The sequence below is a fragment of the Macaca thibetana genome, chromosome 6 (genome assembly GCF_024542745.1).
Source record: "Macaca thibetana thibetana isolate TM-01 chromosome 6, ASM2454274v1, whole genome shotgun sequence".
NCBI lineage: Eukaryota > Metazoa > Chordata > Mammalia > Primates > Cercopithecidae > Macaca > Macaca thibetana.
Window position 1 is genome coordinate 80,746,851 of NC_065583.1, and position 12,134 is coordinate 80,758,984.

At 33.2% G+C, this 12,134-nt stretch overlaps 1 protein-coding gene across 1 annotated transcript in view; it reads left to right on the forward strand.

The window, feature by feature from the left end:
• Nucleotides 1-9,553, forward strand: part of ST8SIA4 (ST8 alpha-N-acetyl-neuraminide alpha-2,8-sialyltransferase 4) — a 102,302-nt gene extending 92,749 nt beyond the window's left edge. Inside the window, 1 exon segment of the mRNA XM_050794404.1 lies at nucleotides 4,328-9,553. Coding sequence (XP_050650361.1) covers nucleotides 4,328-4,610 — 283 coding nt within the window. The 3' untranslated portion in view covers nucleotides 4,611-9,553.
• Nucleotides 9,554-12,134: the final 2,581 nt, after the last annotated feature.

Genomic DNA, 12,134 nt, shown 5'->3' on the forward strand with positions numbered 1-12,134 from the left:
AGGAGAAAGGAGACAAGGAATAAGAGTGTTTCACACAATTTCATGGAGAGAGAAGATTTGAAACTACAATCGAATTTTATAGAGGAAACCCCAAAGCCATAAATTAAATGTTTGTTTCACAATTAAGGAAATATGTCCATTGAGGTTAAACAACGTGACCACAATTGTCCAGCCAATAAGTAGTCACGGAAGTTTCCAAGAGAGAAGTGGGATTTGTGAGTGGGACTGAAGAATGATTGTTTTGGGATATGCTGAGAGCCAAGTAGTATTACTTATTATATGTCAAGCTTTATATTCTTTTACTTTTACTTCCTCTTTTACAGCATCACAACCTTTTATGTTAAATATTGTTAACTGGGCTCCAAGGAAGGGAAACAGCTTTCTCAAGTACTTATAAACATATCACAGATTCAAAGCTGCAGCTACTGACTATAAATATAGCCTTCTATAGCACACTGATTTGGTCGGTAGAGACATTACAAATTTTGAGTTTCTTTGATGTAAGAAATGGAACAACCATGTTGGAGCAAGAGTATATAAGACACCTCACTTAGCCAAAACAGAGCTTTCATGCTCTGTTTTGTATGTGAGAGAGTAGTGAGATCTATAGAGGCTACCAAATTTATTAAAAAGTAATAAATGTTCTATTTACACATAAAGTCCAGAGTGAATGTTTCATACAACAGAAGAAAGTATAATCATAAAACAAAAGGGAAGGAAAGAAAGAAGAAAGGAGGGAAGGAAGGAAAGAAGGAAGAAAGGAAGAATGAAAGGAAATTAATAATATTAAAAATAAAACAAAGCCTCTCTGATGAAAACTAACTTGTATATGTCTATGTATGAATGTAACATATATTAAGATCCAAATCAACCAGAGAAGCAAAAGAATGTCACATATTATAGCAGTAATTATCTTTATGTGTATGGATTATAGGTAATATTTTTCTTACTCAGATTTTTTTTTCTTCAAATTTTCTACAAGGAGTTTACATTGATTTGGTAACACACAAAAAAATCGATTTACATAGAAAGAAATACATGTATGCAAACTAAATTATTGGTTGAATTTAAAATTTTGCTAAATTTTAAGCTATAACATGTATATTTGGGATAAAAATTAGAACATGCTATACTGAAACAGTGTGACTATTCCATTATTTTATAATGCATTATTTTCAATTTATTATTTTTCCTAATGAGGATGAAACACAAGTTAATATTCTATCTCTTTTGATAGACTCCATAAGAATTTGCAGTTTTCAAATATCAAATTGTATATAGGTGTATACATTCAGGTATGGATTTCAAAATTGTAGTCTGGGCTCTAGCTTTTAATGCTGATAATTATTATCTAACCAAATATGCTAACAGAATTTAAAAGAATATCTATTTTTGTTCTTTTCACATGTGGAATTTGTTACTGGTTTAATACTGAATTACTATAATTTAGATTGGCCTATATAATTTCAAACAACATTAGGTTGATAAACACAAAATATAGTCTTATTGACTGTTTGATCAGTTCTGTGTTTTTAAATTTTTAGAAAGTTATTACTTATTGCCTGACTTAAGGTATTTTTCAACTTATCTGTTACATATTGATGTCATTTATTAAGGTGTATTTTCCTGTGACACTTTTTAGAAATCAATAGGATAAGTGGCATTTATTTTATGTTGTTTCTTCAAAAATGTCCTGAAATATTGATGGTATATTTTTCTTTGAAATTATTCAAAGTGTTGCAAATGAAATATCGCAAAGTTTATTTTTCTGTTAGCTGAATTAAAGCTAAATTAATTCAGTATTTTAACTGCATAGATTAATTTATCTAGAACAAGACCACAGAAAGGTTTTAAAGCCACTCTACCCATTACTTTCAAATAAGATGCTTCGCAATCCCAGTTTCATTTTCAAGACACTTCAGTGATATTCTATTTGTGGTATCTCATAAGATGCGCTGAATCGAAAAAGGTTGAGTGATTGCTCATCTCTGACACCATTTTAAAGAAAATAATTTTGCCTTCAGCATTTCTAACATTGTAGTTACTTATTTGTATTGCATGTAGAAATTGCTTTGGTATTTGTCAATGAGCAACCATAGTTACATGAACCTTGAGGAAATCTCTCCAGAATTAGGAAATGGAAAGCATTCATTGGTAGTAAGAAGTTTGGAGTTTCATACAAGTAATATAGCAGCATTTTTCTCACTTTAGAAATAATTCGGCCGGGCGCGGTGGCTCAAGCCTGTAATCCCAGCACTTTGGGAGGCCGAGACGGGCGGATCACGAGGTCAGGAGATCGAGACCATGCTGGTTAACACGGTGAAACCCCGTCTCTACTAAAAAATACAAAAAATTAGCCAGGTGAGGTGGCGGGCGCCTGTAGTCCCAGCTACTCGGGAGGCTGAGGCAGGAGAATGGCGTGAACCCGGGAGGCGGAGCTTGCAGTGAGCTGAGATCCGGCCACTGCACTCCAGCCTGGGTGACAGCGCGAGACTCCGTCTCAAAAAAAAAAAAAAAAGAAATAATTCACCATGAACCTCATACTGTCAAATTATTCCTAATCATTGACTTTGCCTAATGGTAATACTCTTTTCTTTTTGACTGAATGTGAATTTGCTTGGCTTACTTTAAAAATTTATAAATAGATAGATTTTTTTTAACTAACCAACTGCATCACCTAACCTCTGTAACCATACACGTTCACAATGCTTTCACATAAGATCACATTCGCAATACTTTCCTATAATCATTATTTCATGTTAAAAAACACTTGTTTTCTCAGAGCCCAGTGAGCTTCAGGCCATATCATAGTTTCTTCAAAGTCTTCAAAGAAGTTTGACTATGCTCCTTGCATAGAATCACGCTCTATGGTTTCTTCATTATGTTAATAGTGTATAAGTTATGGTTTTGCTCATTAAGTTACTCTGAGTTATGAGAAAATTCCTAGATGTTCTTCTCTGAAAATTTCTTATAAAATCTTCTTTACTGATTACAGACGTTCTCAAAACAATTGTGATAATAAATGGTTCATAACACATTTCATACAGCTCAAAATATTTAGCCCACGGCCTTCAGTAAATGAGAAAAATAGAATATGTGTAAGGCCATTCCTGATTCAGAGAAGCGAGAAAATGAAAGACAAAATATAAAATTATTATGGTGAGGTATATTTTCCCTGTTTTGGATGTTTCCAGTGAGGTTTGAAAGTATAAATTTATTTAAGGAAATGAAGTAACATCTCACTTTAAGTTTTTTTCATACTCAGTAATCTAGATATATTTTATCTCCCCTGGAAAGCTTTATAAAAGTTTTAGAGAAAAAGAAAATAATATGTGAAATCTAAAGCAAGTTTATTAAATACAGCAACAAATGGGATCTAACATATTTCCCTTACATCTGGATGGCAGAGTACATATCTCTCCAAATAGAAGACAATAGCAAAAACAAAATAATTTTTAAACTTATTAAGTTTTTGTGTTTATAATTGGACAACTTTGAAAGTAAGAGAAAAATCCACACTCAGCTGTTTTCAAAAAACATCATTGCCCTTAAGGAAATGAATATGCCAAGAAATATTGGAAATCTCCTTTCTTCCAGAGATGTGAGTTTGTGTGCTTTTCACATGAATGTTTGACAGCAATTATGGATTTAAACATTTTGAAGTGCTTTATTGCCTGTAAAGTACTTATCAGCATTGAAATATATTTTATCTATTTAACAAAATGTTGAATTGTGTATGTGGAAAACTATCAATTATTCTACAACTTTTTTATTTATGAGTGGAACTAAGGCTTCTAATTTGCTTTAGTACCTTGTGACTTGGAAAATTACAGCTGAATAAATCAGTTGATATAACATAGATAAAGCATTTATTTCTTTGGAATTTTAATTGCAATATCATACATTTTGAAAATCTATAGGCATAGTTTCAAACTATTTTTTTCTAGAAAGATTATTTAATCTTTACCCAGTTACCATGACTTCTGCAGTCATATTTAGTCCCTTTTGAGAAGATTTTACTCTGCATATTATATAAATGTTTGCTATTGATTCATTTCAAAGGTGAGGTTCTAGAGTAATATTCACCTACATTCCAGGTCCCCTGCGTATTTATATGACCTCAAGAATAAGAAAGAGAATAAACATTAAAGAAAAAATAAAATAAAAGCATCAAATTTTCTAAATGCTTAGAAATATTTCTTCAGTAATTCTTTAAAATATTATTCATAAAGATACTTTTTAAGTTTTCTGCATTGTATGCTTGCTATAGGATATGCTCTGTTTCTCTAAATTCTTCTCTTCTTGATTTTGTTTTTTGTTTTTCCAGTTACTGGCTGACTAACAAAGTTCCTATCAAAAGACCCAGCACAGGTCTCCTCATGTATACACTTGCCACAAGATTCTGTGATGAAATTCACCTGTATGGATTCTGGCCATTCCCTAAGGATTTAAATGGAAAAGCGGTCAAATATCATTATTATGATGACTTAAAATATAGGTACTTTTCCAATGCAAGCCCTCACAGAATGCCATTGGAATTCAAAACATTAAATGTGCTACATAATAGAGGAGCTCTAAAACTGACAACAGGAAAGTGTGTAAAGCAATAAAGCACATTTTGAAACAAACAATATGCACTTCTTTTCTGAAGATGCTTCCGGAGATTTGAAAATAGGATCCAAAACACGGCTGGGTTTCAGCATCCACCAATTAACTGAAAGGTGAATAAAGGACGTTCATGAGAAATCGACTACCAGCTGACGAAATACCTGCAAAGTGCTCTAAAAATTAAATATTTTGACTTCAAGGGTCCTAGTAAGTGCCACTTCCACTAAGAATACAGTTTGAATGTATAATCAGTAGTGTTTACAAGATCCAACAGTGCACTCATCATTAGTTAACAAAGCAAATATGTTTATCACTGTCAGGCTGCCCACAGCAACACCAAGCACATCAGAAGAGGAACCCCAGGAACTTAACTCTGACCTTGGGAAATTAAACCATCCTTGTCAGCAGAAACCAAGATGGAAGCAGTTTGAGCAATGAAATCCATAAGATTAAACAACTCAAGTAAATGCCTTCAGTCAGGACTCTGAGTCTGATCATGAATTTTATGTTTTAATTTATGTTTTTGTTTGTCTTCTGGGATCTCTTTTGTTTTGGGTATTAGGGTGCTTAGAAATCCTTTCTGAGATACATATGAATGAGGAAAGAAACTTTAATTATTTTTAAAGTTCTTATGCTTTTTAAAAGCTATCACACAAAGATTTTATTTTATTTTATTTTATTTTTTTTGAGATGGAGTCTCCCTCTGTCGCCCAGACTGGAGTGCAGTGGTGTGATCTCAGCTCACTGCAAGCTCCGCCTCCCAAGTTCACGCCTTTCTCCGGCCTCGGCCTCCTGAGTAGCTGGGACTACAGGCGCCTGCCACCACGCCCGGCTAATTTTTTGTATTTTTAGTAGAGATGGGGTTTCACTATGTTAGCCAGGATTGTCTCTAGATCTCCTGACCTCATCATTTGCCCACCTCGGCTTTCCAAAGTGCTGGGATTACAGGCGTGAGCCACTGCACCTGGCCAACTTTCTAAAAAGTTTTATTTTGCACAACTCTAAACCTGCATATTATTTTCCAGTGGTGTAGAAGGTACCAGCTAAAGTGAACCACTATGTAATATTAGGCCATTCTAAAGGAAAGATGTTCCATGTCATCAGAGATGGTAAAATAGGCAGAATTTTAAAAAAATGAAAAAAAGAAAAAAAGATCTTTGGTACCAAAGATTACGCTTGCGTTTCTACACAGCAAACCATTTTTCTTTCATGAAAATAATATATTATTAACATGAATATATTATTTTGCTATTAATGTGAAAGTTGTCTCTAAATATTTTTAAATTTCCAAACTCATGCTTTATTTTCATTTGAAATGTTTTTCACACCTTTTGCATTACATAATAATTTTGTGGAAGCATTTTGCCCTTTAGAATAAATATTAGATTGATATAGCTGAAATGTGACGTCCAGTTCTTTGATATTCCCCTTGTTATTCAAATAGAAATATGGAAATGCTTCATATATTACTGTTAAATTTCTTAGTGCAGAAATAACATTATTAATAGAGTATTGTTTTCAAAACAGAGATGATTAATTTCAAGAGGTTTAACAATGAAATTGTGTCAATATTTTGCATTTAAAATGAATTTAATTGACCAATATTTTCTGTAGTTAAATGTAGTCACAATATCACATGTGTTCTTCAAGAGACACATGAAATTATTAATAAAGTAATTTAAAAATTTTTAATGTATGACAGAATTGACCGGTAGGCCAGTTTTCTGGTAACATACGATAGTGGAGTGTTTCTTTAGAAAGCAGAAGCACTGCATTCTCACTTCTACTTTGATTTCTTATTTCTTGGGGAGGCAATTTGAGGAAAGAAGAAATGCACGGGGAATATATATGTTTTGTTTCTTAGGGAAAACAATCTGAGAAATGAATAAAAAGCATGAAGTGTGTGTGTGTGTGTGTTACCGTGGAAAAGGATATTCACAGTAGTACAGTTCTCAATATTTTTAATGAGATGCCATCTTTTAAAAATATAGTAAAACCTTGGGATATAGAATGTTACATCTTTTGAGAATGTATGTGTCTCTAAGTAAGTGAAATCTAATGCGTATAGGAGGCTGATAGCTAAAAATGAATGGAACATTAATGTACTTTTATAATTAAACCTCTTATCTATTGGAAATTGTAAGAGAATAGATACATGTTTTGAATGTAAAGTTGAAAAGTCTGGTTTACTTAACAAATTGAAAGTGATTTATAAAATCTAAATTTGGACTACTTGCAAATGATAAGCTGTTCAAGTAGCCTTTAATTTAAATCCAACAGAAATCTAGAAGTCACAAGCAAATATCTTATAGGTAAAATCCATCTGGGCACTTAAAGTATGTCTTTAAAAAGCAGCAGCAATGTACCTTGCCATTTTTAGCATATTTTCTTCCTTTTTTCTTTCTTTCTTTCTTTTTTTTTTTTGGAAATGGAGTCTCACTCTGTCACACAGGCTAGAGTGCAGTGATGCCATCTCAGCTCACTGCAGCATCCACCTCCCAGGTTCAAGTGATTCTTGTGCCTCAGCCTCGTGAGTAGCTGGGATTACAGGCGCCCATAACCACACTTGGCTAATTTTGTATAGTAGAGACGAAGTTTCAACATGTTGGCCAGGCTGGTCTTGAACTCCTGACTGCAAGTGATCCACCCACCTCAGCCTCCCAAAGTGCTGGGATTACAGGTGTGAGCCACTGCAGCCGGATCATTTTTAGTATATTTTCAATAAATATATTTAAACAATGTAAAGGCCACAGCACACATATCTCAGCCATTAATTGTTCTGTGCATTGATGTTTATCTCATAGATGCATTGAGTAGTGCCTTTTTAGCTTTTTCACATTGCTTTGTTACTACTGTATCCTTTGTGTTCCCTAAATACATTGCCCACTTCCAAAAATGTTCAGCATGAAAAAAAGGGCTTCAGTATCAACTGAGACTACTTTTGTTCTTCTCAGGGAACTTTCAATAGTCAAGAATGAATTCAGTTAAAAGTATTTAGGGTTCAAAGAAGACAAACCGTACAAGCCCATTTCATTCCTTGTTGTATACCTTTCCATCTGCCCTCCCGCTTTCACTATCTACTGTGGCCTTTTTATAGGAACAGAGCAAGATCAATGAAGGCTAATGGCAAGAATAAGAAAATGAGTTGAGATTTAACCAATAGCAGAGCATAAAGGATCATAACAAAATCAAATTATAAAAGCATACTTGAAATAAGTGGAGTTTTTTTTACTTTGAAAATATCATATATTCACAATTTTAATATTTTAATTTATTTTTTACTATTTAACCCTGTACCTGGCAATGCTCAGGCAGCTGATTGTGAAATACTCCTGTCCTTTACAGAACATGGTTGTTATTGTGCTGTTGACATGAATAGACCATGGAAACATTTTCATCATTATTACTCAGCCTGTGCTGTAATTAATGTTAAGTTGCTGAAATAAAAAGTGAGCAAGTAATAGATTTTCTGGGCAAATCTGATGATTCAGCCCACAGGACTGATGAAACTACTGCGGAAGTTTTTCTATCTGAAAGAAGGTGCTGGGCATTCAAATGTCTTCATGTATTGTATATCATATGAATTGTATATCAATTACTAATGGGAATTTCTACATATATGCTTACAAAAGCAATTTATTTAAGTAATGCTAGGGGTAGTGTACATACCAATTAGTTATTCAGCTACTATACAGAAAAAGGATGAACAAATTAATTTATTTCTGATTGAGTCAGTTAGACATAATGCATATAACGTGATACTTGGTTCATAAAAGAATTGTTTTCATGTGGTTTTTGTAGGGAGTATATGTAATTGTGGAAGGGGTATGGGAAGAGTTGTGTATAGTTAGTTGTTATCTCTACAAGTTTGAAAGTTTTCCCATCAAACATTATCAATATCCCAACGTTTTAAAAATTGAGTGAGGGTTATTATTTGTATTTGATGAAAGAAAATCCAAATAAAACCCACCTAGAAATAGATATTTTATTATATATGTGCTATAGATATAACTATATAGTACAAATAGACATGTGTGATGCATATATACAATGTTATATATGTGTATATGTGTTTATACACACTGAGTCTGTAATATGTACACACTAGATTTGTGTTATGCTAACATCTTCAGGGTCTGCACTGTGAACTACCCTGGAGATAAGTAAGGCCACTTTAGAATAAAGAAGTTCTTTTGAGACTTCAGTTACTAACCTGCTTTAAGAGGTATCTACTTTATAACTGAATTCTATGTCGTTCATATGTAGAGTTACAGTAAGAGTCTAGTATGTCCAAATCTTAAAAATAATAATAAAGAAGAAAAGTAAAGCCTTCAAGCTAGCAATGTATTCGAATTACAGTTTTCAGACTGTGGCTCTAGGCCTTGTGTTTTTCATTTAAGTAGCACCTTTTAATAAAAACCGTTTCTTTGTGTAGGCAAAAGCACAAGTGTTTCAAATGTAAATAGCAGGAAAAAAAAGAGTTTACAGAGATAGCATTGCTGCACACAATAATTGCTACTGAGTATTTCTTATAGAATTTGTGGAATTGAAAGATGAGGTTTATTCTGTCAAGTTCATTCTGTTCAACACTGTTTTCTTATTGTTTGTGTATAGCAACCGGGTGTTATTGTTTTATCATTTGTAAAATTGTAAAATAAATTAAATCCCTTTTTTTCACTGCTTTTCTTATCTCATATATCCAAGCCCTTGGTTATACTTTGTACGTTAATGTTAAGTGATCATTTTTAACAAGCTTTGGTTAGTGCTTTGATTTTCCACTCCCCTTAGCCCTAGTGGTTGGCAATTAGGCAAACCATTTATTTGTAAGTGTATACATGGGAATATGAGCAATGTCAAAAACTCCCTGACTATTAGGAAATCCTTAACAATATTTTGTGTAGTACATTCTGTTTGTGGTTGAGGGAATAAAGTATTTCACAAGTGACAGTCATTTATATCCAATTCACACTCCCACTGACTAATGTTAGTGAGTTATTTTAGCTACAATGGGTTCGTACACACTGCACATTCTATGACAGATTTTTAATTTAGTATTTCGACTGCTATTTGATCCACTTAATATTGTTTGCAATTTGCCTTCCAGGAGATGATTCCGAAAAACTACATGCTTAAATCTTCTTCCATGGCTTTCTATAACTTGCAAGTCTGTTTTCAGACTCTGTATTGATTTCCGCAGAAACATTTAAGAGAAATTTTAAGAAGCCACTGTAGCATTCTGCAATTTTGAAACATTTACTGGAGACCAGTAATGAAGCACTGACAATAATTAATACATATAGATGTTATTTATATTTGTGTTATTACCTTCTTTTTCAAAGATTCATATACAATGGGTTATTCTTAGCTACTTTGGGGGGTATAATCAGACCTCATCATGTGGAACTCCATTTTTGATGTTATGGAAGAGCTTTCAGGATTGTAGTATGAGTTTTGATGCCTGAAGCAATTTTCTAAAAGGCAGTATTTACAAATAATTTATTCCTACTCTCAAATATTATTTTTAAATGCTTATGATTTAAAAATAGGTTTAGGTATGGTTTTGCCTGAAATGGTGGATGATTTGCTATAATCCCTCTCTTTACACTTATTATTTTATATTACAGCCCAGGCCTTTTCAAAATGTATTCTGAGAAACATTGCTGTTCAACATGCTCTGCAAAGGAATGATGTGTTCTCATATAATTCCACAATACTCTCAGAAATTAATAAGAGATGGTAGTATATTACAAACCGAGAAGTCTCCAAATAAAGAAAATGATTTAAATTTTCCTAACCAAGAATATTAAAATGTATCAAATTTTTGCATATTTAATACTTATTTTAAGAAATTCCAAAATACACTATTTTTACAAACCTCTTCCCAGAATTAAAAACTGAGCATACATTTTTATTTGCCTTAGAATTAAGTATCTATAATGTTCTACACAATTTATGATATAAATATAGATTACCGTATTCACACCTTTCCTTATATTACATGCTACAATGTAAAACACAGGTGTCAAGATGAACATTTGGATATGTACGGGCTTTCCATATACTTTATTAAAATGTACATTCCTCTAAGTTTTTGAACAAGCTTATTAGCTATGGATTACTGAATCAAATCAATCCAATTCACCAAGGCCTATAATGTTAGTGTAAAATAGATTGAATATGCACTCATAGTAATCCAAAAAGTGTATCAGCCATTTGAATCTCCCCCTTCATATGTTATCAAGACTTAAATTGTCCTTACTCTGGGCCAAACATAGTTTTTAATATTTAATATGTATTAACTGATTTAATCCTAGTAACAAGTCTATGAAATGGATTCTGCAAATATTATAATTTCGTAGATAAGATTAAGGGAGAGGTCATGTGATGTGCTCAAGATTACATAGCTCAAAAATGAGAGAACAAGGACTTAAAACCACTAACTTCAATGTCCACCTCCCTAACCATCACGTTTTGATGCTGCGGTTCCTTAGCTGCCAAGAAGTTCTTTGGGAAACAGTTTGCAAAATAGATGACTATTTAATGAGTACAGATCAAAAATATAGGTAAGTATGTAGAAATAATACATAATTTAGACTTTAGGAAGGTCTAATTACTGATTCCTGCCCCCAATAGGACAATCATTTCCAATAATAAGAGTATCTTGATTTCCAGGTCAGTGTTTTTCCCCTGAATAATGCTGGATAAAAACTGCAAATTCTTGCTTCTGACTCTTCTTGTTATGTTTTTTTCATGCAAGCTGGATTACCTTTATGTTCAAATCTGACTTTATGTATCACAGAATTTATTACATTACTTTTAAAGTCTAAATATGAACTTCCTATGTAAACATTTTGATTGAATTTAAATGTTTTATTCATCTCCATTAGCAACTGTTTATAAAAATCTCTTAAAGTTGAACTTCTGCAGATAGCTACAGATAGCTAAACTAACCTATTTGATATTGTTTTTGTTGTGTTTTGTTTTGTTTACTAATTTATCTCTCTTCCTGGGGATAGGAATAACTTAATCTCCAAATTAAGGCGGCAGCTTAATTACTTGCTCTGTAAACTAGCTTCTTTGTGCATGAGCCCATGAGAAGAAAAAAAATAATATCAGACATAAGAATAAAATCCCGACTAACACGGTGAAACCCCGTCTCTACTAAAAATACAAAAAAAAAAAAAAATTAGCCGGGGTGGTGGCGGGCGCCTGTAGTCCCAGCTACTCGGGAGGCTGAGGCAAGAGAATGGCGTGAACCCTGGAGGCGGAGCTTGCAGTGAGACGAAATCACCCACTGCACCCCAGCCTGGGCGACAGAGCGATACTCTGTCAAAAAAGAAAAAAAAAAAAAAAAAAAAAAGAAGAATAAAACTAGTGGCCGAGCGCGGTGGCTCACGTCTGTAATCCCAGCACTTTGGGAGGCCCAGGCCGTCGGATCACGAGGTAAGCAGATTGAGACCATCCTGACTAACACGGTGAAACCCCGTCTCTACAAAACAAAAACAAAAACAAAAACAAAAAAAGAA